Here is a 27,472-nt window from a genome sequence, read left to right on the forward strand (position 1 = left end):
CAAGGTGTTAGAGTTCTAAATGACAAGTGGAATGAATTAGAACAGAAGACACACAAAAGCACAGAATGAGCAGCAAAAAGTTTGAAGTTTAATCAAAAATACTATGAGTAGCAGATTTGTCAAAGCACAGTCACATCTCATTTATACTAAGTATAGCAAAGAAAACTAGGGTAGGATGCAAATCCATGAGACCCTTCTCATTACAACTCTCAGTAAAGAAAGACCCTAATTCCTTATATTTACATTTAGTAAAAGGCAGTAAGATTCACATTATGAGTAATTATTTTGAGTACTTGCTCTTTAAAATTTCATGCAAAAGCAGCAGCTGCTTTATGTCTAATTCAGTCAATAATAGATGTATTCTTGCAACATACAGCTAATATTTAGAACATTTTCCATTAAAATGGCACTAAAAATGTGCAATGTCAGGGAAAATCACAATTTTTGTTTGGCCTGTCTGCAAAGTTACTTCTGAGAGCCAGACTTTGCTACTGATAGTGACCTTCTACACTAGTTCAATTTTTCACTTGCCATAAGCACTTTCTGTCCTTTGCTCTCAAATATAAGACAAATGCTGTCTTCAATAGATAAATTTGTGAGGTGAAAGGAAGTAAGAGAAGACTGCAGAAGGTACAAAAAGTTGTAGCAAGAACATCAGCAATTCTCTACAAGAATTTCAAGATACCTATGGATATTAAATTAGTGTCAGTGCTTTGAAATATTTTTTTTTATTTAAAGTAACTAATACTAAAGCTCAACCACCAAAAGAACAGTCTGACATAAAATCAACACATTTCACCTGCTTACCTGCACAAGCCTGTGAATTCTCCTTAAAAATTTGGACGTTTTGACCAGAAGTGAATAGTATATACCAGAGGAAATATTGTAACATTACTTTGCTTTCTAAATTTGCTTGTTTATCAAAAGAATAGCATTACCTATATTGTTTTCTATTCTTCTGCTAACATTTTGCATCAATTTATCAGTCAATCACTTGATTATAGCAGTAACAGCCACAAAAATTCTAGTATGAGCTATGTCAAGTCTCAGATCTACACTACCTATACAGTCACGTATGAGTAAAACTATTTAGAGGTACTAACCAAATGTAACTACTGGCAATTTTATCAGCTTAAACAATCAGATTTTCCACAGTCAGGCCATAACAGCACCTACAGTAAAGACCAAAAGTCACTAAGCCTGAAAGATCAAGAGAAGGTAGAATGTTCATGTGCAACATGATGTAGGGCAGATATAAAGCAAAGATTTTTGGTGCCAAGTACGCCAAGAAGAACGCACACTGTACCTGTGTTTGTACTTCATCTAGCAACTCCAGGAATTTCACTTAATGAATTGAAAAGTTTTCTTATCAGACTGTTTTCTAGGTGGCTTAGTATAACAGAGAATGCTCTCTATTAGACACTAACTTGTCTTGTTGGATCATCCTGTACATCTCGCACATAAGGAAAAAGCCTTTCATACATACAGGACAATTCTACAATAAATTTGAATGGCAGGATATATTACATTAAATACAAAATTATAAAATGTGGCAGTAATTAAAAAAGTGACTTAAAATTCTGGAAAGTCAACATAAAGCTTTCTTTTAGGCTAGCAAAAATGAGACTCATTAGATACCATTTCAGAGAACATTAAAATAATGCAATACTACATCTTAGTGAAGATGCATTTAGGAAAAAAAAGACACTGAATGTTATTCACTGCATAAATTATTTTTGCAAACTATTTTTTCTCAAAAACATCTCCATAGCAAAACACACTTCACCATCTGTGTAATTACCAATAAAAAGTCCAAAGCTGTCAGAAGTGGCTGCGCATCCAGACTTTATAGTCCACCAAGGCGCAAGGCTTTCGCCTAAAGCAATGTATAAAATTATGCAGAACAGGAACACTGAAATGTGTCTGTAGTAAGTCATTATACTCCGAAGATAAAGCCAGTTTAAATGAACTGCAATGATTTGAAAAACTAATAAATATCTCATATGTGCTAACAAGTACTTCACGCAAAAAAATAGGAAATGAAGTAAACAAAATGTGGGTATAAACTATGCTTCTTTTTATTAAAAAGTGTCTCCATCACCTGACTGCCACTCTTGAAAGAACAGACACTTCTGAAAACAGCATTTTCAAATCCTTTTAAAGTTGCTATTACACCTTACCTGTGGTACCTTTAATACTATCTGAAGTACTGTTTGTGGAGTCAGTAATGGTGCTTGTCTCTAACCCATAAATACAAAACTCTTTTGACCGATGGCAGTGTAGACCTTTGAAAGCTCTTCCTGATATCTATTAGCCTGAACTGTCAGCATAATTAGAGTACACATAACATAACAGGAAGTTGGAGGACAACACAGCAGGCAGGCAGCAGAGGAAAAGTTCCAGTGAGTCCAAGATAAGGATGCTGATCTTTCAGAGCAAGTGTTGTCTGTAGGTCGTTCTTTCAAACTCCACCTTATATAGTGAAGCAATGTTAGTCTTTAACCACCAATTGTAAAACTCTACAAAAAAGCTTCCTAGCTTCTCTCCTATGTGTCCTGTCTACTCTTGGGTAAAATTCTTCCTTATCCAACCTCCACAATGCTGCAAAAAAGTGGAATAACAGTCCCCTTGATTTTTCCTCTCTTCTGGCTCTATTTAAAATTCTTTCTTACATTAAAATTTCAAATTCTGTTTCTGTTGATAGTACTGATTCCCTAATCAGACTAAATTTATGTAATTTTTTAAAAACTTGTCTGTTGCAAATGATCTGAATACCAGGAATAAAATTGTCAGTAGGTCTGAAATGTTACAAGCAATAATGACCTAATGTTGTACCTCTGGATTCAGATATAGTGTGGTTTCTTAATGAACTGGCTTTTCAAAGCAGAGGGACAACCTGTTCTTGAAGAGCTGAAATTCTAACAAAAAAAAATTGAAATCACTTTAGGTCTCCAAAAGAAACATATTAGCTTTCATACTTTTTTCCTCTTGTATAGGAATTACTGGTTATTGATATTTTCTTAATTTCACACAATTTTAAATGTATGTTTTCAACATCATTACATTCCTTAATAGCTTTTAAGGATACAGCCAAGACCTAAGCTTTCACACCTGAATCCTGTATGGAATTATTTCATTGAACTTTTCTCACCTGACATTCAGTTTTTCTTTTGCTTTGCAGGTTGCAAAGTGAGAGTTCTGCAACATCTTAAACATTATGAGATAAAGTGACAGATGCAGGCCTCTTCTGCTACTAGTAATTGTGACTATTATAGTAAGTTATTTACTTCTTGATCTTTTTTTTTTATTGGAAACTTCAGTAACACTGCACAGACAAACCTCACTAGGAAAGGTTCAGAACTGCCAACTTCAAGAATGGAAAGGGAGAAAAGAGTTAAAATTGCTTTACAATTTTATTATCCAATTGGCTTTTAACAGTCTAATGAAATAGATAATAGCCCGTTTATAAACTTGAGGTGATTCTGCTTCAGAATAGCAGTCTTTTATAGGCACTTAACTAGGCATACCTAAGTGCACAAGAGAATAAAGTAGTATACAGTAGTGTATAGGTAAAGCCTATACACTACTGTATACAAGCCTGTGTCAAAAGTATAACTGTCCTTCAGTAAAGGAAAACAGAAGCACTTCCCAAACCTGCATGCCCAGGTTTAAATTTTTTTCCCATTGCAGTTTTCTACCCTAGAACAGGATATGCAGGTGAACTGCTCTGAAACAGAAATTCCTCTTTCCAACTTAAACTTGAATGCTGACTGAAAACTGTCTATTAAGGATCTGCAGACTTTCATATGCAGCAAAGTAGATTTTGCAGCAAACATCATGATAAAATTAGGACAGCAGAATTGTTCATACACTGAACAATGTAGTATATTCAATACAATAATCACGCACCAAGTAAACAAAGGAAAAGAATCACATGACAGACATGAGACAGGTACACTTAATTGACTTGCTCACTTAAATCTTCAATGCATTTACTGATTTGCACATTTCATCACTTGCCATGAAGGGTCCAAAAAATAGAACCAATTGAAACTTTATGGTTAGCAGGTTCACCAGCTCACAAAGTGCAAAGTTACACACTTCAAATTCAACAAGGGGTGACCATGCAACATAGTGAGCTTTTCCATGTTACACGTCAAATAGGGAACTGCATATCACTGGATATCTCATGAATCAGAATTAGCCTATGGATGTTAACATGTCCAACTACAAATAACTAACACTTAAAGGAGATGCCCCATTCCCCCTTGATTTCCTGCTCTGAACAGCTCATAATTATTTAAAAAAGCTGATTACAATAAATACATATTCAAGATTTTGAATTAGTAGAAAGAAATTCTAAGTCTTCAACAGTTACTAGTATAAATACTCTTAAACTCAAAAGTCAGAAGTTGTTACACTTATCAACATGCAAGTCATAAGACAGCATTCACGTGTTTTACATGTTTAGGATTCCCCAAGACTAAGGAAGACTCCAATGGAAAGTTAAGCCTGATAGATAGTCACAGACTCTCCAATTTTAATCCCTGCAGCACTGTATAAAAAAAAAATTAGTTTATACAAATCAGCCAACCCACAATATTTTTATGGAAGTAATTAATCACAATTTAGATCCCAATAACTTCTATTGCAACAAATATGTTTATTTTCCTTTAGTAAACACATAATTTGGAAAACAACTAACTAGACATTATTTTCAATAAATTTTCATTTTTATCAACCAAAACTGAACACTGAGTCTTGTTAATTTTAACTTTTTCTACTGTCTAGTTTGAGCATGGGCAACCTGCTTAACATCTCTGTCAGTTTCTCTCATTTTAAGATGGAAAAAAATAAATATTTCAAATAGAAGACTGTAAAACTAGCACAAGTCATAAAATCATTAGGAAAAAAATGCTAGAGCAGTATAAAGTGCAGTTCCACTCTGAAAAGTGATTCTTAAGAGTGGCATCGGTTTTCAGGCTTTTAATTAAATCAGTATCAAGTTTGTCCATTCACAAGAAACAAAGCCTTCTTTCTCCAAACCATTAGCCTGTACTTTAGTATAGTAGGCCTAACTAAATTTTTCCACTTGAAGAATACTATCAATATGAAAAAATTGGGTAATTATATTGAAAGTTATTTTAAAAAACAGTCTATGGAAGCACAGTACTTGATTTTATTAATTTACACAGATAAATAGGATAAACCTACAACTTTTTTAAACATGTAAAGAATTTTGGTCTAATATTATGATGGGAGGAAATCCCATTTTTAGTATCAAAATTACATCTCTCCTTTTCAGAATACCTCATTATGGAAGAACCCTATATTAGGAAAAAAGTGAAATTTATCACTACTTATGATTTTATATATGGGTTTGTGGCAACATGTAGTATAATTTTGAGTGGTGACTCCAATAATGTTTTCACTCTTAAAATTAGTTATTATTCAAAAGACTGTTAATTCAATGATCACACATAATTGTCAACATGAGATTCCGTGTTCATTGTAAGCAGAGTTTTTGAATCTTTACTTCTGTAGAAGACCAGTCTTCAAAAAACACAAGAAATAGAACAAAATTCAAGTATGAATTCATGATGGCACTGACACCAAAGTCTGAAAGTCAAAATGACAAACACTCTTGTAGGTTTTGTAGGTTAAAAGTTGATATACTTTTTTTTAAAAAACGGGCATTTTTAAAGCTTCTTTTTAATAAGTCCCTTCTCTCTATGTGTCAGTTCCTGATATAACTGCTGGGCTTTACCTATACACTACTGTATACTACTTTTAAATCTTTAAGGTGACCAAACCAAATTTTCATTGACAACTTCCTTATTTCTAGAAGAAGCCACAAAATGAAGGGTTTTTCAAATACATATACCCCCACAAAATATTTCATGAGCAGGGAAAGAGGAAATTGCAATTCCAAAACTTCTACTTAAATGCTGCTTAAATGTCTATTAACTCTAAACATATTTTATATATCTAAACATATTTTTAAAGAAGAGAAGGACAAAAGGTACCAAACTTTGCTCTTAAAAGAGAAAATGTCAGTCTTAACAAGTAAATCACAAAGGTAACTACAAAATGTACATATGTTTCCTGAATTAAGAATTTCAGATTACTAACACTGCTGCTGAATAGGGTAGGAATGTACTATCTGTTTCAAGGTGAGTGTTCAGTGGCCTACCGTAACAGAGCTAAAAAATGAATAGGTCAACTAGCAGTTTAAATTACAACTTTGAAACAAAAGCCATTAAGAGTTCATTTCCTAACAGACTGTATTAATGACTGTAAAAAAGATCTGGATGCCAGCAGTGAAACCCTTGTGTTAAACAAATTATAGCTATGCCAATTGTCCCATATGCCAAATTTCAACAGCTGTACTTCTAAATGTTGATAACACTATCTCAGACTGACAAGGAAAGAAAGAACATGAGACTATTCCCTACAGTTGTTCCCTTCAAGATGGAAACTCTAGAAAAGAATGCAAGAATACACGTGGCAAGGAAGCAGCATGAATGCCTCTCAGCTGCTAGGTTATGCCATCACTAACGAGACTGTTGACTGTTTGTTTACCTTCCAATTACTCAAAAAATGGGAACATACAGAACATACTTGTGTTACATTACAAGCTTTTCATTCATTTATTTTCTGGAGAGAATATTATCCAGAGCTACTCCAAGAGTTCAGTTCCTAATCAAGATTCCAAGACCTGGTGATGTTACTCTTCCCACTGACTTTCAGAAAATATTCACCAAGATATACTAAAGAGTGCACTGAAATGTGTGTTAGGAAGAAATAAAAAGAGTTTCCATTTGGCACAATGTCTGCCAAATACTCTAACTGCCTGAGGTGCAACGTCAAATTCCCTTAACTTCGCCCTTTTAGAATTTTTATGCCAAGGAAAATCATTAACAAAGAAAAATTACGTTTTGATGGTAATAGCGAGGTCATAATGTAAAGTTATTATTTGGATTTGATAATATTTTTGGCACCTTTCTATGTAGCACTCTGTTCTGAATCTAACAGTAAGAAGTGCTAAGCACATAAAAGTGAAGAGCAATGCACAATTCTCTCTTCTGCTCATGTCTAAAATTTACAATATCCTACAAAATATAATTGTCATTTCACACCTGAAGTGCTTAATTTCCTTAAAAGTCTTCATGAAAACCTGTTAAAGGTGTTGAGTCCAAAAAAAGTCATAACTGATTTCTCCTTTCATTAAAGAAAACTGGCTGTTCCATATTGCATAATCAAACAGATTTCAAATTACATGCAAAAATTCAACTTAATATTTTTAATATTGAAGCTGACTCACAATATGCCTTCCTTTTCTTAGGCACAAGTATAGCCACCAAATTTGAAAACCTCCAGGGAATTTTAATTAGTTTCATTATTTACTACTCCCTTATTTCCTATATATGCTTGATACATAGTGGACAATGTTGTTGAGTTACTGTTCAGCATCAATTTCAGAGGTAAACTGCACTTTGAAGTCAGGGTACTAAACAGCAGAATTCTTGAAAAAATATATACAATTATATACATATACCTTTCTTTGACAAACAACCAAATATTTATTAAAATTCCTGAACAGACCAAATTTAACAATCATATTTGTCTAAGGAAAATCACTTACTTTATTTAGTTGAATATAAGTTTCATACTGAGCATTACAGCTTGAAATTATTAGTTATTTCTTTGAACTGAAAACCTGCAAGTGTATATATAAGAAAAAGATGGAATATTTTAAGGATTTATAAAATGGTGTTGCTAACCTCGTACTGTCAGCTTGCTATACAACTGTGAGTTCATTTCCTTGTCTCTCTTGTAACGTCGAAATTCATCAACAGCTTCCCGTACCACTGTGACCGTCAAAACAAATCCCTGTTAAAGATACAATTATGCAGTTCAGAATTCTCAGTGCAAGAATAGAAATAGACAAGTAGCAACACTACACAGAGTAAGAACATGTGTTTAGAACATTGACTTCTCTTTTTTTAATTTGGATTTGAGTGTTTTATTCAATACATTAAAATAGTATCTTGGTTTAGTCCAGGAAAAACAAAATCATACTTGCACATTGTACAAATATAATTAGAGTAACTATCTGTCCAAATACACATAATTTAGAGAGCATCTTGAAATGCAAAAAAGGAAGATGCTTTAGATTATTTAAAGACAGCCTTTATAGTTTCAATAAGTTTATTTCCTTTTCATCTACCAACTTTAGGGCTTTACCAAAAACATTAAAAAAGCCTCTAATTCTAATGCTGAAAAATTGCCTTTTTCCTAATACACAGAAAAAGATAAATGGATGGCTAGTTCTACAATTTTACATTTAAATGTAGCTATTTAGCAACACATCACAAATATGGACAAAGGAAAAGGGGACTTGTTCTGAAAAACTAAGTGTCTAAATGCTTTGGCTGCTCCTTTCACAGACAATGCTGCTGCAGCTTCTACTGGAAGTGCACAGAGTGCTTCACTCAGCTGTGATGATTTCTGGCTAGAAAGGGTGGTAAGCTAAAAAACATAACAATTCAGGGATAAGCACATACATTTTCTCTCTACCTCTCTAAACCTCCTGAGATCAGATCTTCTGGCTTAGACTCAGCACTTGAGTTTTTCACCATCAATGAAAGAGAAAGAAAATTTCTACCTGTAAAAGGATCTTTCATTATTTGAATAAGATGGACACAAAATTCAAATCCAGCAACAAATAAGATTCTACATTATCTATCTAGCTTCAGACAGCCACCACTACTTTATAGAAGAAAATTTAGGCCATTAGACTTCTCTTGTAGAAGTCCACAGTTTGCCAAACTTCCCCTAATGTCCCAGAAATATGAAAGGAGTGAAGGTGTAGAGTTTTCCTAAAAGTGTTGACTAAAAAAGGGTTGACTACAGATTTTAGCAATGTTTTGCAGTTCCAGACCAAAGTGCCAAGGCTTATCCAGCTGTGACCTTATAGTTAAGCACTATTTATTTGTTCAAGTTTACATTGCCTACAATTATAGTGGAACTACATAGAACAAAAAATGGCCTATGCAAAAAGCATCCTCTTTTTACTCCCCAGGGCATAATGGAATGAAAAAAAAATCAGATTTTCTCCCTTTCTGACAGCAGCATTATCATATACTTTGGCAATATAGATATTCCAGCTGCATAAAAAAAGGGCACTCCTGAAGCACCTTGAAACATATTTCTCATTTGCACACACATTGCTACTAGACAGTAATCAAAACACAGAATGCAAGGTGCTACTTGCAAGAACTTCTTTTAGCAGCCTCTTGCTGAGCAGCTGAGTACAGCTGGCCATGACTATGAGGAACAATTTAAGAAAGACACTTGTCTTTTTACTCATCTGCTCAGTGGGAGCTGATATTCTTTCAAAGGAGAGCTAAAATTGTGAAGCCAGTTTAACAAGGGAACCTGTCATCTTCCTTTAACTGTAAGCAGGTAAGTATCTTTCATGTACTGCCTACAATCAAACCTGTATGCTTTAAAACCTTTTGTATGCTGGAGTGGAAATAAGTCCATTCCCTAAAGCAGTTGAAAATAAATTACCAAAATAGTCTTGTTTTAAGAACTTTAGGGCTTGATATAACTGTATCTGTGTTGTAAAAATCTGTTGAAATAAACCAAAGGCAAAAAAAATCCTAAACAAAACAACCCACAAAATCCACATATACCATCAAAAAAACTCAAAACAGTTCTAGCAATAGTCAGCTTCTAGTCATTTGGATTTATGTATCAGGGCAAACAATTTCCTTCAAAATTTTGAGAGAAAATACAAGTCATAGCTATTTCTCTGATTATTACTGAAGATTTATCAGTAGTTACCCGCCCTTCAAAAAAACCTAAACTTATCTGTTAAGCAGCAAAAGCAGACCAATGGATCAGACTTAAATGTTTTCTATTTTCCTCATAGATGCTTAGCTTTGTTCAACAATCAATTGCTGCCTTTTACCTGGAGGTTGATTATTAGCAGAAAAGCTATTAAAGTAGAAACAAGTGAGTTTAGCAAAAAAACCCCATACTAGGTACTAGTATTTTCAAGCTATATGTGGAAACTGGGATGCATAATTCAAAATACCTTTGAATAAGACAAACATATTTATACAGAACAGGTCAGTGGCGTTCACAAAATACAGTATTTTTTCCCTTCTTTGAGTAGGATAGAAATGAGCTGAGATGCTAAGGGTTTACTGTTTTTTTTCCTTACTATCCCACTAATTTATAGTGCTGCACACAGCATATCATGGTGAACAGAGCAACTTCCAGACAAGGCTGACTTCTGTCTTTTCTTACTGTGTCAGTGACAAAGACTTGTAAATATCTATTTAAAATCCCACTGTTGAACAAACTTTCTGTCTTGAAAGTGTTTTTTTGTTGCAGAAGAAGCAAAATTCTGGGAAGAGAGGTGGGAAGAACATCCAGGATGGTCTCTCCATTTATCCATAGTTAAAAGGACACACGTTACAACAATTAAAACAATGAAATCAATCCAGAATATTTACTCTATTGACTCGTTAAGAACGACCTTTACTCAAGCAGTCAGCATGTCACAGTTCCTCTTGAATACTACTGAGAATAAATGCTACTGAAAAATACCAATTTAAAAAAAAAGTCTAAAACATAAGGCATTAGCTCTTCCTGCCTTTAAAACCTAGTGTGAAGGGACTGGGAAGAAGATGAAAGAAAAGGTAATGATCTGATTACAAATAAGAAAATAATTCCAAATCATGGCAATACAGCTGGCAGACTACCAAAAGGGCCTCCTCTGAAGAGAATTCAGTTTGCAAACCATAGGAAACCTGAGTCAGAAGCAAGTGGTTTGAACAGTTTCCCAAGAAAATACTGCAGAGACCTCAAGAATAAAAGACATATCAAAAGAAAGCCAGTGCAACTGGCAGGATGACCAATTAGGAGAAGCATGTTTAATTAATAACTTATTTTCAAGGCACAATTTCCTCCTGATTTATCCACAGCTTAAAATATTTGATCTCAATTTTTGTGAGAAAGGGTTGTGATCAAAACTGATACAGAAGGAATGCAAAAAAATTATGCTTACAATTCTGACCTTGTCTGAAAACACAGAATAGTCACCAAATAACAATAAATGGAGAGATATTTAACACACAAATTACCTAAGTTACCCTGTAAGTTTCTTTAGTAGCTGGAGATTTTTTTCCTGGCTGGTTTTGTTAAACTCTCAAGTCAGCAGGCATTACATACTGACACTAGCTGGTTAACTAAAATGACCTTGCCTGTGGGGCAGAGGCATAGCAGGCAAATGGAAGGGAAGGCTACCCTTCCCTTGAAACAACAGCTTTCAAATAAGCAATTTACTTCTGTTAAGTTCCATGACCACTGTAGTTTACCAGTTGCAGGTTTATGCAATGTACATAGACATGAACCTTTCATTGACATTAAAACCCCCAAATTTCTAGTTAATAATATTTTCCTGTTTACCAGAGGAGCCCAGTATGTGTACAGGTAGCCTATTTTCAGTGCTGGTACAAACTGTGAGCAGGACACGATGAGAAAATAGAGATTCAAGAAAAACTTGAACTGTTCATATAAAACCTAAAATGAAAAAGAAAGTAGATAAATGTCTTAAAATTTCCATCCATAATATACATAAAGTATACTTTTTCATGATAGGAGATATAAAAGCATTAAATGTCATACTGTTATAGATGGCATTATTGCCATACTTACATAGCACAATATATTATATATCATCACATACTACTACATTATTTTAATATTACACTGCTATTTTTATATTATACTGCTATTTTTGTTGAGAAAAATCCATTGATAGTATTGCCTCTTTTCACTCTAAAAAAGCAATTTACTAAATTTTGGGTATTTTGAAAACTGGACTATGTATCAAGATCACCATGGAAAGATTTAAATATAGGTATTAAGATATACTTACTACTAAATCAAAGATTTGGTTTAAACTCAGAGCTAATTATCCAACTTTTAAGTGAGGCCACAGTAGACTTATCACAGAATACATTGTCTCATACTCCAAAGCAATGTCAGATGCAGAGATTCCTTTGGTAATTAAAAGCATCATTTCAGCAAGCACATGTTCTCAAGATTGCTTTGGTTGTAATTACAATGCTAAGAACATTATTCATTTTATAGAATTTTGAATCTTCAAAGTCTTCACATATTTCCTCAGTAAGCCAGGGTAATATGGCACTTCCAGCAGCATTAAGAGAAGTGGCTACTGAGCTTGGAACACTTAAGAAAACGAACAACCAATTATCTAAAAGATAGAAATTTCAAAACAGATCAAAAAGCCACATTCAAAAATTGTCTCCATCTCCTAATCTTAAAATTCAGTTACTATTACAATGACTTCTGCATAAAAATTAAAGTTATTTGACTCATATTTTTTTGCTCTTACCAGTCCAACATTATTACTTAATTATGTAAAAACCTAGGAAAAAATATTCAGGAAAGTTCAAAGTGTCATTCTGGCAGGCACAATGCAGTACTGGTACCTCAAAGCTGCCAGTTCAGCTAGAGACTACCTTAACAGCCTCCAAACATAAGAATTTTTTTCAGAGCACGGAATGCTATTTCATGACTTACCAATAAAACTGTAAAGACAAAAAAGTGAAAAGTTGTCAGAAAGGTCAGAGCCTTCTTCCAAAATGAAAGTATTTCAGGCTGAACCTGTGCCTTATATTGATCCTGATGAAGTTCATACACTCATTTCTGCTAGTATGTTTAACTATTTACAAAAACTTGATACACTCAGTCAAAGAAAAGTCCCGACAGTACTTTAGGAGGCGCAGATCTTGTAGGAGAAGGTGGAAGTTAAAAAACACCTTCCTACAAATCTTTTGAATCCTGGCAGACCACTGACAGTTTATTCACTACAAAGCTAAGCACTTCAGTCCAGTTAAGCAAATTGAAAAGTCTCCAACTACATAAAACTAATGAAACTACTGCCTTAAAGTTCAAGAGAGGTATCTTCAAAACCCATCCATCACAGAAGATATGTTTTATGGAAACTCATGCGAAATTCCTAAGCAGCTGTATCAAGATGTATATGAAATTGTAAACAGAAATTGAACAGACTGGTATAAACAGAGAAGCAGCAAGTATTTTATGTGATGTTCAGAAATTAGGTGATATTTTGGAAATGTTACAGCTCTTTTAGCCAGCAAGTAAAATTCTGTTAATCTAAGCATTATTTTAAGTTTGTATTTGGGTATGAAATCAGTGAATATTACCCATTGCCAGCCCAATGTTTAAAAACCATAGAAGAGAACACAAAATTTCACATTATGAAAATTTCAACCAGAGACGACCATTGAAGTCAATATTTATTGTTTTGTTATATTTATGGGTTTAGAACCAATACAGTGATGTTGCCTACAAATTACTTTCAGTAAAGCAGCATTAAAAAAGACAGCTACACAATATTTTAATAAATGAAAAGTGTTACTTTATATCTAAAACTAAAATTTGAAAACATATAATTTTCACCAACTATTGGGCTCTACATTTAGGATCTCGCTTCATTTTGAAGTAACTATTGTTTTCAAACACTAGCACCAAATTAAAAATCTGACTTGACCTATTGGATAAAACCAAGATTTTTAAAAGAAAAGAAGAAACATTCTCTCTTATAATAGGGAATTGCAAACTACATCTGATCCCTATAAGGAATGTGAATCTGGTTCACAATTTGTAATCCACACTGCAGATTTCGAGTTGCAATAATCAATGGCTTACTATATGCTTAATGAATTTTGTGACCTTTAGAAAAGCATATGTGGCTTAACAAATTTCAGTGTATTTAATAATTTAAACTATGGAAGAAAACATTTGCTTTGTCCAATAATGATGAGAATTTTTTATCCACATGTGATAAGTGACATTTTATTTTCCTGACAGGAGATCAGTCTTAATTACAAGGCCATTAATTTTTTTTTGTTGTTTTAATAAGGAAATGCATTACCAAACACCTGCCAGTCTTTGGACTAAAGAGGCCAGAAGAATGGAATCAATACTCTTATAAATCAGCATGATCACCTAAATAAAAAATTTAAGACAAAGCATTCAATATATTCATAAGTACAAAACATTCAATTTGTGCTATGGGACACAGGACTCTTGGACAGCATTTGTAAAAATATGCCTGAAAGTGTAATACTAAAATTTATCATATCACACTAGGATACACTTTTAGATGCAACTGCTTAAGTTTTAAAAATTGTTTCTCTGTTGCTAAATTTCATTATAACAACACTTTTTTAAAAAACTATGAACTAGACAAAACTGTAATGTCTCTTATCTTCATATACATGGTGTATAGTACAAGCAAAAATTGATATTAAGGCATAATATGGCTTCATAGGAAAAAAGTGACCAAAAAAAATTTCATTCCGCAACAGAAGTATTTGCTGAAGAACTGCACTCAAATCAAAAATACCTGCAAAAAGACTGCAATAACACATGCAACTCTGAAAAGTATTAAATTAGCCCTACTTGTGATACAAATTGAAGATGTTAGTTGTTTTTGTCCTTTAAGAGCTGTCCATTTTGGAATTCATTATTTATTATACTTTCAATGGCAAGGAGTATGAGAAAAGATCTGTGGGACTAAACTGAAATTTTCAGCTATTTACTTCTCAATTGAAGTCAATCCTTTGCATGCAGAACTGTTTCTTTTTTTAAAAGGATTACAAATTTCTAATGCTGAACAGAAGTGCAAAGAAACTCATCTCAAATTTCAAAAGCTTCACTGAATTCCAGCCACTGAAACTGTAATTAAGTACATATCCCTTCAAAAACCAAACAATTTAACAAAAATGCAACCTTGCTCTCAACTGTTAACTTTCATTGAAATCACTGAGACAAATACAAAAAGAAAAAGAAGAACCTGGGCAAATAAAATTACCTTTTTGTGGAATAGTCAAAAAACACTATAGAACATACAGTCAGCACAACACCAGAAAATGTTTAGTGGCCTTACCCCAGGTATAAAGGTAAAGATGTTGTACTTTTGATTTTTTATGGCATTTTTGGGGTATTTTTCTTCACACTTTTCAGGACACCCAAGCCACACTGTGCGGGCCTTCAGGTCTTTCTTTCTTCGACAAATGTTTATGAGCCAATCAGAACAACTGAAAAGAGAGACAATTGTTTATTTTAAAACTAAAAATTTACTACACAAGATCACAATTTCCAAACCTGGAGCTCTTGAAGGCAAATACCTAAGAAAAACAGGTTAAAAAATGTTTGCCACATCTATATAAGCAAGCACGATGTTAACTTCTAATATTTAGGGCAATTCAGAGTACTGAACTCACCCAGACATATGCATATATAAACACTTGCACATTCTTTGCAGAAAATCCTAATACACTAATGAGAAGTTTCACCATACCCTGATACAGGTTCCAAAAATTCTAGTTAATAAGATTCTGCATGATGCCTTTTAGTCCTTTGGCTAAACTCTTTATCTTGGATTAGTAACATTCAGATTATGCTAATGATTGAACAGGAAATAAGGCTTCTGTTTGATACAATTCAAAATATTTCAGCAGCTTTGGATACAATTACCACATAATTTGCAAATCTTCAGTTTCCTCCATACCACTGCTAATGCCATACTATCAAATATTAAAAAAAGAACAAACAAAAAAACCCCTAACCAAACCTAACAAACAAAACCAGAAAACTATTCAAAACAAGCCCACGACATAAATGCAGATTGCACAATGATCTGCAGCGGAGGAACTTCAGTTCACAGAAGAAAAAAACAGCATCCTTGTCTAACCAAAGTACAAATCTACTGAAGAAGTTTAAGCCATGAGCAGTGAGATAGAGAAGAGCCCACAGCAACGCTTAAACAATTGCATTTTGGACAAGGATACAGGAATGGTGGGAAGGGGTCACAACAAGGAGGAACAAAACCTGGCAAATGGAATGATGCCTCTGAGGCTCAACAGAATATTTACTAACAGTCATAAAACAAGGAACAAACATGGAAGTGACTCAACTCACATAATGTAATCAGCTTAAGTACTTGCTAGTACTATCTACAGAGGCATAAAGACTATCCAGAGACCATTTGCAAAGAAAAGTGGGTTTGCTGTACATTGCATATTCTTGATTTACAATCTCATACATTAAAGGAGAATTTATCTGTATTTATTTGTTAATACAGTGAGGAGGTGCCTCAGTCATGTTGACAGTCTGTTTTAGGCAAGTGAATCAGGAACACTGAGCAGACAGGCCTTCTGTGCTCTTCACCTACTGCAGTTGACTGAGCTGATAACAGCAGATTTGAGCTACATCAGCTAATGAAGTTGACGTGAGAAACAATTTCTAGTGAGGTTTTTGAATATACTGGCAATATTTTTGATGCAGCAAAAAGAAAACAAATGCTAGGAAATTCTTGCAAATTTTATTCACACCAACAGGAAGAATTTGGCTGAGAACAAAAGAGAAATTTAAAATCCAATCACCTCAGCACTGTTTACCAGATTCATTCCTATAGTCAACCTATTCATATGTATTTATACACACCTGTAAGAAAACAGAAGTCACAACCAATAATGACATGTCAAGAACAATCTCTAAAATTGAACTAATTTCACTCTAAGAAGAAATTGCACTACTGCTTGAGTGCATGTCCTCTATGGACTCCTGGGGCTTTGAGCACTCTCATCCAGTGAGAGATGCCTGTGCCCATGCCAGGGAGGTTGGATTAGATGATCTTTAAAGGTTTCTTTCAACTGATATCATTCTATGATTCTATGTCTCTAATAAAATATAACTGTCAAGACATTTAGCATAAGAAAAGTAAAGGAACATATTCTTGGAACTGATGCAGTTGGAAAAATCAAAATTGCAGAGTAGCTTACATAAAACCAAAGTAATTTCAGTGAAGGTCTCTAAAGCTTTATTTAGAACTTACTGGGTAATTGACTGTTGAATATTCCATTTCTCAGACCACAAAAAAACTAGAAGAGAGAGGGGTAGATGCAAAGAGCAGATCCGAGTTCAAGGGTGTCTTGATAGATTAGAAAAACTAAAAAACTATCTGGAAGAATAGAATGCAGTTGAACAGGTATAAGTGCAACACAGTTTACAGAGAAGTAACCAACCATACAAACATAGAACCAGGAAATGCTCCAAAACCAGGTGGCAGCTCAGTTACTGCATAGGAATGTTATACACGTGCAAATCTGTTCAGTGTGGACAAGAATGCTTGTAGCAAGCCATGAATGTATTCCTTTCTCTCAGTTAGTGCTAGCATGATCTCAGTTGGCTTACAGGACCATTCTGAATACCAAATTTCAACAAACAGGCCTACTGGGAAAACAGAGACCACACACAAGAGCAAGAAAACAATTACAGGTCTAGAAAGCAGGGCAGGCTGACTACTAGACACACCAAAGAAACAGAGCTGTTCACAGAAGGCTGAGTGTGGACCTAATATGGTTTCAAGTGTGTAAGAACCTGTCGCAAAGAGGAAAGGGACCATTATTCTCTAGGTCCATCATCATTAACTAATGACAGACCTTCAATTGTAGCAAATCAATAAGCAGGGTGGGCACAACATGGACAGATATTGAGTAAACTCTTTTAATGACAGGAGTGGAGGAGACAAGGAGGCTGGAATTTCTGCAGATCTCTAAGATGTGGCTAGATCAGACATCAGTGATAGATATAATTCATTCTGCACAGGCAAGGAATCAGCTGGAAACCTCTTAAGGTCCCTTCCTAGTCTGTTTATTCACAATTACAGAATCATGAAACACAAAAAATACTGCAGGGAAGGAAGGCTGATAGTTAGCTTACGTTGCCACAATGCCTATTAAAGTGTTCTTGCATGTAGTCTACATAATCCCATGCTTATTACAAATTAATTTTGCCAAAGAATGGAATTCAAAGTTGTTGGTTCTTTTTAAGGAAAATTAAAGGTTATGCCAATAGCAAAGTTATTCACAGCAACAATAACTTTGTTATGGAAATACCACTACATCAATACTCACAAGCTGACCTTTAAAATACTTCAATTTTAAATGCTGGACTCTTAAGATTTTCTCCTGGATTCTTAAGATTTTTTCCCCAAAACTCTCACTATGGGATAGACATCAACATGCATTTTATTTTTGCTACAAAAATTAGGTGTCCTATCATCAGCTTCTCCCAGTCACTTTAAAATAGTGACAAAGAATTATTCTATCACAAAAATTGTAACAGTGTTAATTCAACTTTCAAAATTCAGCCCTGTTATTTAGTAGCATACAAACGAGAAATATTATTTCTTAAACTTGTCTTTAAAGCAAAAGAAACAGCAGTCTTTCCTTTTCATGATTCCACAATCAGTTTAATGGCTGTGAACAGATCCTGCTGCTGCCGAAATGTCCAGTACTTCCCTCCCCCCATAACAAAGGTGTGGATTCTTGCTCCTTCTCTTGTGCTGGCACAAATATTCAAGCAACTGCATGGGAAAACTAGGCCTGCAAATCAATCCAGCTGTAAACTAATGAAGAATAAAAGGGGATAATTCTCAGTTTTATCCATCTCCAAATTTTAAAAATCTAAAATAATGTTAAAATAGTTGAAACAACACAGGTGGTATGTTTGCAGCAGAAGGCAGAATGATTCCACTCAGTGCCAACTTGATAAAACTGCTCATGGCATTAAAGCTTTAAACTTAGTTTCCAGGGCAGGGATGTGGAGACAGAAGACACAGATTAGCTATATAGTGAGAAGCGTGAGGACAGATCTGTAGGAAAAAAATTTCAAGGAAAATAACTTTTCCCTGAAGAAAGTGAACTAGCATGACAGATCTGCCTACAGTCCTGTAGACAGAAATTCCCTGACAATCTTTGAAATCCAGCATTGTCCAATCAGTTTATGAATTTGAACTGCAAACAGATGGAATACTGGATTAGGCACAGTCTCTTTTGTAGAATCATTTCCTCAGACACTGAGGACTTTACTGCTAAAATTAAACATTCACCTAAAGCAACATAATTACACTGCCCTCCTTCCCACAGAGTCTCCCCTCCTTGAAACTTATTTTGCTATGGGTCAACAGACACCATCATGACCATCAGTTTAGCAAATGCCAAAAAGTACAAACACAAGAGTCATGTCTGACTTGGAAACAACTGCAATACCTTTGATAAAAGGTTTGACTGACACAGAGCTAACAGTCAAGTTTTCAGATGTGAGAAGTCACAGACGATGAAAATATTACAGGTTATGCCCAAATCAATATTGTCATGGTTCAGATGACCTTTACTACCATAGAAATAGAAATAAGTTAGATTCTGCTATTTACAGTCTCAGCAGCAATTACTGCTTTATCACAGAAAGAATACAAGGTGGACATGCTGGCCTCAGAATTCCTAATCAATTTATATTAATTAAAAAATTTAACACCTATGAAGTCTACCCAAATTTTTTGTAACTCAGATTATCACCATCCAACACATTTCTAATCTGTTCTTGAATTAACATTCTCCAATACAGAACAGTTTTTTGAGCAAGGGTATAAACCCTTTCAAGGGCTTTCTGTACCCAGTAAATTTGTATGATAAATGAGAGTAGCATTCTCAGAGCTTCAAATAGCCTAGAAACATAACATAACATGCAGCATGATTGATACACACTTCAGATTTTTCTGAACTCTTATGTAAAACCACATATAATGCTAGGGATTCAGCAATAAAAAAATATAAAGTGCATCTTTGTTTACAGATTTAAGTCTGTATTTCAAATGGCCTTGCCTAGAAAATGCAACACATGCACAGAAAGTATTTTCCTTAAGCTAGTTGCAAGCTGCGTTGTCTGTATCAACATAACAGACTGTATGTATGAAAAATAACCAAATTTACAAAAGAACTTCAAGGCATATCTATTAAATAGCATTTTACTAACCTGCTTTCTAATGTATTATTTTAATGTGGAGGAACAATAACCACTGTCTTCATATTATTTACCAATACCATATTAAAACTAAAAACAGCAACAAAAACCCACCAACCAAAAAGACTCACTACCAACAAACCAAAACCTGAAGTAATTGTTAGATAAGAACCCTTAACTTTTTCATAAATAGAGCGTATCTCTACAAGTCAAAAGCTAAAGTAAAAGTCTCAACTGACTCTGCAGCTCTAATAATAAAGGCTTTTTTTTCCCTCTTTTTTCATTACTTTTATCCTACAAGCTTAACTGCCAGTATCTTTCACAAAACAGCATTTTCATCAGAATGGAAAGATAATATAAAAGCTCTATATTGTCTGCAAGGGTCAGCTTTTCCTTATTAGGTTTTAAGTAGCAGAAACTAGTTCTGCAAAGAAAACATACTGTAATTATTGTACTCAACAGGTAGCTTCAGTAATCAGGCCAAAAGCAACACAGTGGTCATGTCATTCTCAAAAGATCAGCATTTTCCCATGCTTCTGCATAACAAATGCGTTGCAGATTAATTGAAAGCGTACAGGCCATCTTAGAGCCCAAATTAATCCGAGCATTTGATATCCCCTTCACTTCATATGGAAATGCCATTCAATGGCACCACTTTCATAGGGACAAAGTGTTTTTTGATAACAAGTGGAATGTAAATCTCATGAGAAAGAAATCAATCCAGCCCAAAGAACTCCAGAGTATTGATCTATGTGCATTATAATTTCACAAGCTTGAAGAGAATTTGTAAGTTAAAGGGGAAATGATTACAACCACAAAACAGCTGCTATATCACAAAGTTTTTCTTTTAACTGTGCTATGAAAGCAAGAAATAAGCAGTTTCTGAAGTTAAAAGTTATATTGGTTGAATTAAGTCTCCAGTTTGTTCAAAATCAAAGACAACATTTGCTTTAATTATGTTTTTCTTGCAAATGGAAAAACTCCTTAAAGAGCTGAAGATTTGCAAATAAAGTTCACACCATTCAGATCTGATCAACAAGTCTATTGTCTAAACTGAAGTTAAAAGCTGTATAAAAGATTTTTACAAAATCATTTTTCAAGTACACAGAACTTTGTCAAACCTTCCATATTTGCTTCTGCAAAGCTGGTGAAACTTTTTAGACTAAAGAGTAACAGTTTGTGATGTAGCAACAAAAATCTATAGAATATAAAATTCTAAAGCTGCAAAGTAAGAGATGGAAAACTTCCTCTCACAAAAATGAGATTAATCCTAACAATGCAAGACAGACCAAAACCCCTACTGAGTATGGGGGTTTTTGTTTGTTTGCAACATGTAAAGTGATTTTGAACACAAACACTCATGGAGAATCCAAAAGAAATCGGGGCCCCCTGAGCTTGGCTTCAGAATAATGCCTAGTCTTTTATTGTGTTCATCTTTCTGTCACAGCTTTGAGAAATCTACAATTTCATTTAAAGCACAAAAAGAAATTCTAGATGTTGAAGCAGAGATTTCACCCTCACCCAGATGCAGGTATGAGGTACTGATTTCCATAAAAATAGGGTGAAAATTTAAGTTCTGATTAACCGAACAGGTCTCAGACTGCTTTAATCTTACATTACACTTAAAAGAACCCTGTTTTTCTTCTGGAAAAAGTTTCAGTTTCTTAAACATGAATACACTAACACACACAAAAATTGTTTTCTAACATGATCCTCTCCATTTCAAGTGTGAAGGCATCAACACACAATTGTATCTCAAACCAATACTTCACACCACATAAAAACACTGTAATTAATTCTACTACACAAAGTAAATACTGCAGGTGTGTCAATGCAGTAGCTTCCAAGTTTCCTGCATGATTTTTGGTATGATTCTAGGTAACTTTATCAACTGCAAATTGGCATTTCAAAAACTCAACTATTTTGTGGGCCCCAGAAAAAATTTGTAAAGTGCTATCATAATGAGAAACCATCAGAAAGAGTAACTTACACCAATTGCACATCCCTGATTTTTATCAATTACAAAGCCTCAGCAATGCTCTCAGCCCAGATGAAATCTCCCTACTACAACGACACTCAGAAATTCTTACTCAAGAGGAGGTTTCTATCCAGCCTAACTGGACCAGTAAATAAGATACCATAGGATTCACCTCCCTTCCACATCTTTTTCCCTACTTCATTAAGCAGGCATCTGCAGTTTTCCTATGGGAGTATCCTCTGTCTCCTAATATCCAACTGAAATTTCAAGCTTCTGCTAGAATCTGATGCTCATTTTTTCATTATTTTTTCCATGAAAAAGGAAAATTATCTGCTATGATGTTCTATTTTAGAGAACACTAATGTGATTAAAATGCCTGCAGGTATAAATGCAAGACCAAATGGACTCTTTACTGTGTCCAAATATAGTTGAGGAAATCAGCAAAGCAGAAGTCATACTCCCCTAAAGCCTCTTAGTGAAGACTTTCCTTTTCACACATCTATATTAGCAGCAAAGTATGTACAGAGCATAGCAAAAAAAAAAACAAACAGAAAAAAAGAATCCATCGTGCAATTTCCTTTCTCTTTTCCTTCTCAAAAATCCATCATAAGTATGACTCAAGTAATTTAAAGAACAGGTTTGAAACTTTCTAGGCTTGAAAGCTAAGATGTACCTCTCAATTTTAAAAAGCAAGCAGGAGCATGAAATTTTGCAATCTTCAGCACTAATGACCATTTCTTGTGACATTCTCTTACAATTTTTAATTAATTCCAACATAAACTCACCTTGCAATTGCCTGTCTCTATCCAAACACTGTAAATTCCATGTCAGGGTGAAGTCTTTACTGCTCCGCCTGCCTTCATCAAACTTACAGCAATATAACCACAGTAACTAATAACCACTACTACTTACAGAGCTGAACTCACATAAAAGTATATTGTTTGAAAAGTATCTAAACTTTAAGACATGTCCAAAAGATTAACAACTTCTTTAAATACTTATAAATGTTTTTAACAGCTAAAACGTAGGTCTGTACCAGAAACACTGCTTCCAAAACCCATTAACATATACAAACACTACTTCTGTAAACTTTTTCTACCTTCCTTCCTTCTACCTTCCAAACACTTAACACCTGTAATAAAATTAATAAACCATGAGGTTTTGTTAAATCATTATATAAAACAGAAATCAACACAGATCATGTTTTTTAAAGCTTTCTAACAATTATTTCAAAAAACTGAAAGTGTACAAACACAGCTTTGCTTAGGTAAAACAACAGGCCTCTTAATGCACCATGAAAACCAGCTGAGAAGACTTCTCTCTAAATCTGTTCTAAAAACATCTGCCAAAGAAACATTTGCCATTTAAATTCCCTAAAAATGTTTCACTCACTTCACTTTACTCATTGTCAGATTTTATCACTCCAAATTACAGAAAATGGAAGATCCTTAATAATCCTAACAGCAGTTTCACTACTTAGAAGTTTTGTTAAAAATTCATTGGAAAATTAATATTCCAAGATATTTGCATACAGCAGAGTTTGGCACATAAAGTTTTAAGAAAGAACCAAACCACAAGAGTTAATTCCAGTTGTAATTCACTCCAAGACCATCAGTTAAATTTATATTTTAACCATTAAAGTTGAAGGGTTGATTAATCATTAGTTGGTGAATTTGCTTTTTCCTTACAGCAACATCAATAAATTTATATCTATTGTAAACTTAATGCACTAATATCCGCAAAAGTGAAAAATTTAACCCCTCTACCCTAATGTAGCTTTGAGTGAAGTGAGAACCAGGATTACATGCTAAATTATGGACCTCAGATTAATACAAGTTTAGCTCATGATCCCTCTTGCAAGTCAGCAAGGCAGACAGGAGAAGCACAACAATCATCATCAGCTCTTCAGAACTGCTTTTAACAGCTGGCAGTGTCCTTGTAAGGAAAATGCAGGCAAAAAATAAAATTCACGACAAGCAAATTATTCTGTGTTCCACACTCTGCACATATCGCACAATACAAAGTTAGCATTTATTTAATTTTTTTAAAAACTTTAATTAGAAGTAGTAGTGTGTGACAAACCTAGTGCAAAGGAACTTCCAGCCACCGCAGATAAACCATTCTAAGCCTCTTCTTCTCTGAGAAATTCTGGCTCTTGGTAAAGTATGGTAATCACTCTCATCATTTTCAAAGCCTTCTTCTGACATCATTAGTGGCATTTCATCCAAATGAGAGGACTCATCTTCCACTTGATACCTGGCAAAATGAGATAAAAGCACTACATAAATAGCCAGTACATCACTTTTTATTACTGGGAATTTCCTAAAATAACCAAGTTAATTTTTGCCTTATGGAATTTCATTAGGGAGATATTTTCATCTAAGTACCTCATGCATTTTTGTTAACACATTATCAAGATTTTAGTTAAAATTGTGTAATACAGCAGAAAGCCTGCAATCATTGTCAATCATAGTATAAATAATTCTAGGGAAATTCTTAATTTTTATATAATATGTGCATACAAAGTTGCAACTTCCTACTTTTCAAAGGATTCTTTGTAAGATTTTGTTAGGTAGAAGTTACTTTGCAAAGCTTATAGCAGACACAAGTGACTGAGTTTTCATGGAAGTACGGACTTTTTATTTCCACTGTGCTTTTTCAACCTGCTTTCCTGACGTATTTTGTGTGTGCAGGACTTTGAGCCTCACTTTCTACACCACTCATCAGAATCTTGGTTTTAATTATGAAAACATTATAGTTTAATTCTTATAATTCTATACAAAAACATTCAGTGAGCCAAGAAGATTTGCCTGTGGGATCTGATGCCTTGAGAGGCTATCTAGAACAGAGGCTAGACAGTGTTAAGGGAATAAAGTAGGTATTTATTAAAAAGGCCTTCAAAGGATACACCTTGGGCTGTACAAGAGCCTAGCCAAGGCTACATCCACCATTGATGACAGGTCACATGTTTTCACACTTTTATAAGTTTTGGTCCATTTACATATTGGAGTTAATTGCCCAGTTACAGCTTCAGGTTATGAAGTCCCATCCTCCTATGCTCCTCAATTCACTGTTGTTTACACTTTTTGGGCCTGAAGCTGCAATGGTATCCTTGGTTCCTGGGCTGGAAAAGGATTCTTTTGTCTAACTAAACTGTGAAGAGAACTTGCTAACATTTTATATGAAATTCAGAGTTATATACTAATGCAGCACAGAATCTGGAACATATGGCAGGTAAAACTTAAGGCATCAAACCCAGGGAAACATTGGACTAACAATGGTCCTTTCCTCCCCAGAAACTATTACCCATTATCTCAATTTTACACAAGTGGAATGCTTTTTAAGCTAAGACAAAACACTGGAATATTCAGTAAGAAAATTCCTCTAAGTGAATGTAAATTGACTAACTTACTCCTAACTTACTCCATACTTTTATACCTTAGGGAGGATGATTGAAAGAAGATGCACTGTTACTCAGAATTAGGAAGTTTAATTTTTATGAAACTGTATTTAAAGTCATCTCTTACAAGGTGAATCCCAGGACTGTCTCATTTTCTCCCCAGCAAGCTAATCCCAAACCATTTAAAAATAGTAATTAACAAAACTAGAAATTCATTCCCAGTATGTGACTGAGCAGATGGAGTGCATGATGCTCTGCCTAGGGATGGACGAGGAGGCAACCGAGAGCTTCTGGATTAAGAACAAAGAGAGAACAGGTAAAGGCAACATTTTAGTAGGTGTCTGCTAGAGACCACCTGAACAGGAAATGCATGCAGGTGAGGCCCTTTACAGACAGAGCAGAGCAGCTTCACATTCTCAAGCCCTGGTCTTCATGGTGAACCTCTACCACCCTTGTATCTGCTGGAGGAACAACACAAAAGGACATAGGCAATGCTGGAGGGACCTGCAGCACTTTGACAACAGCTTCCTCTTCTAATTACTCTGGAGGAGGCCCATGAGACAAGATGTCGCGCTGAACTTCATACTCACCAAGCAAGGAGGGACTCACTGGGGATGGGAAGGTCAACACAGCCTTGACTGCAGTGACCATAAAATGGTGAAGTTCAAGGCCCTGAGAGCAGGGGGGAAGGTAGCAAGCAGCTCATAACCCTGGAATTCAGAATGGATTCAGCCTTTCCAAGAAGTGCTTGAAAGAGTCCCATGGAATGAGGTCTTGGGGACAAGAGGGACCCAAAAAAGCTGGCTAGTACTCAAGGATCACCTACTCCAAATTCAAGAGATTCCGATCCAATGGGATGGCTCTGACTGGACAAACAAGGAGCTGTTCAAACCCGGGCACAAAACAGAAGTGCACAGAGAGTAGTTTTGTATTTCCCCAGGTAACCTGGGGAAATACAAAAACATTGCCCAAGTGTCCAAGGACAAAGCTAGGACAGCTATAGCCAAATGTAATTGAATCCAGCCAGGGAAGTCAGAGACAAGAAGTTTTAAGTACATAGGTGAGATAAGGAAGACTAGGGAAAATGGGATGTCATTGAATAGCACAGGGGATATAGTTACACAGGACGTGGAAAAGGCTGAGGTACTGGATGCCTTTGCTTCAGTCTTGATTAGCAATACTGACTTTCAGGAGTCCCAGGTCTCAGAGAACAGGAAAAAAGCCTAAAGCAAGGAAGGTGAGTTAAGCAAACTGAATACTAATATATATAAATATATATTTTTTCTTTTATATAGTGTAATATTGCATATATAATAAAATAATTATAATATAGAATAAAATATGTATTATATATTAGTATTATTCTATTATATATATTTGCATGTAAAAATATAAAAAAGCTTTTGGGCCCTGATGGGATGCACCCACAAGTGCTGAGGAACTTGTCAGACATCATTGCAAAGTCACTTCCAATAATCTTGGATAAATCATGTCAGTTGGGTAAGTGACTAAAGATTGGAGGAAAGCAAATGCCACTCCTCCTTTTCAAGAAGGAGGACCCAGGGAACCTGCCCTTAGCTTTCAGTCTCATCACAATCCCTGGAAGAGTGGCTCATCTTTGGAAATCTTTTCCAAAAAAGATTTAGAAAATTATGAGGAGTAGTCAGCATGGCTTCACCAAAGGGAAGTCCTACTTGACCAACCTGATAAACCCCTAAGATTGAATAGCTGACCTGGTAGATGAGGGAAGAGCAGTGGATAGTGTCTGCTTGGACTTCACTAAGGTCTTAGACACTGTCTCCTATAAAATTCTTGTAGGCAAGCTGCTGCTGCAGTAGCTGGATGAGCAAACAGTGAGATGGATTGAATTCTGTTGTAATGGCCAGGTCCAGAGGGTGGTCAGTGGCACAATGTCTAGTTGGAGGTCAGTATACTAGGTCAGTGTACCCCAGAGATCCATACTGGCTTAGTTTTGTTTAACATCTTCATTGATGATGTGGAAGATGGGGAAAAATACACCCTCAGCAAGTTTGCAGATGACACAAAACTGGAAGGAATGACAACAGGCCAGATGAACATGCCACTATCCAGTGCAAATGTGAGTGGTTGGAGAAACAGGTTGATCAGAACCTCAGGAAGCCCAGCAAGAATTACAA

General features: G+C 34.9%; 1 protein-coding gene across 5 annotated transcripts in view; it reads right to left on the reverse strand.

Annotated features, from left to right (window-relative positions):
* ATP9B (ATPase phospholipid transporting 9B (putative)) overlaps positions 1 to 27,472 on the reverse strand; it is a 158,897-nt gene that overhangs the window by 118,655 nt on the left and 12,770 nt on the right. For all 5 annotated transcript variants that reach the window (XR_004061703.1, XM_030971882.1, XM_030971881.1 and 2 more), the window contains exons 2-5: positions 23,999 to 24,172; positions 15,020 to 15,170; positions 11,485 to 11,598; positions 7,785 to 7,893 (exon numbers count right to left, since the gene is read on the reverse strand). Coding sequence is in view for 4 of the 5 variants with exons in the window: in XM_030971882.1 (XP_030827742.1) it covers positions 7,785 to 7,893; positions 11,485 to 11,598; positions 15,020 to 15,170; positions 23,999 to 24,172 (548 nt within the window). In the remaining variant the exon portion in view is untranslated. The remainder of the gene's footprint in view (positions 1 to 7,784; positions 7,894 to 11,484; positions 11,599 to 15,019; positions 15,171 to 23,998; positions 24,173 to 27,472) is intronic.

The sequence above is a fragment of the Camarhynchus parvulus genome, chromosome 2 (assembly GCF_901933205.1).
Source record: "Camarhynchus parvulus chromosome 2, STF_HiC, whole genome shotgun sequence".
NCBI classification, from domain to species: Eukaryota; Metazoa; Chordata; class Aves; order Passeriformes; family Thraupidae; genus Camarhynchus; species Camarhynchus parvulus.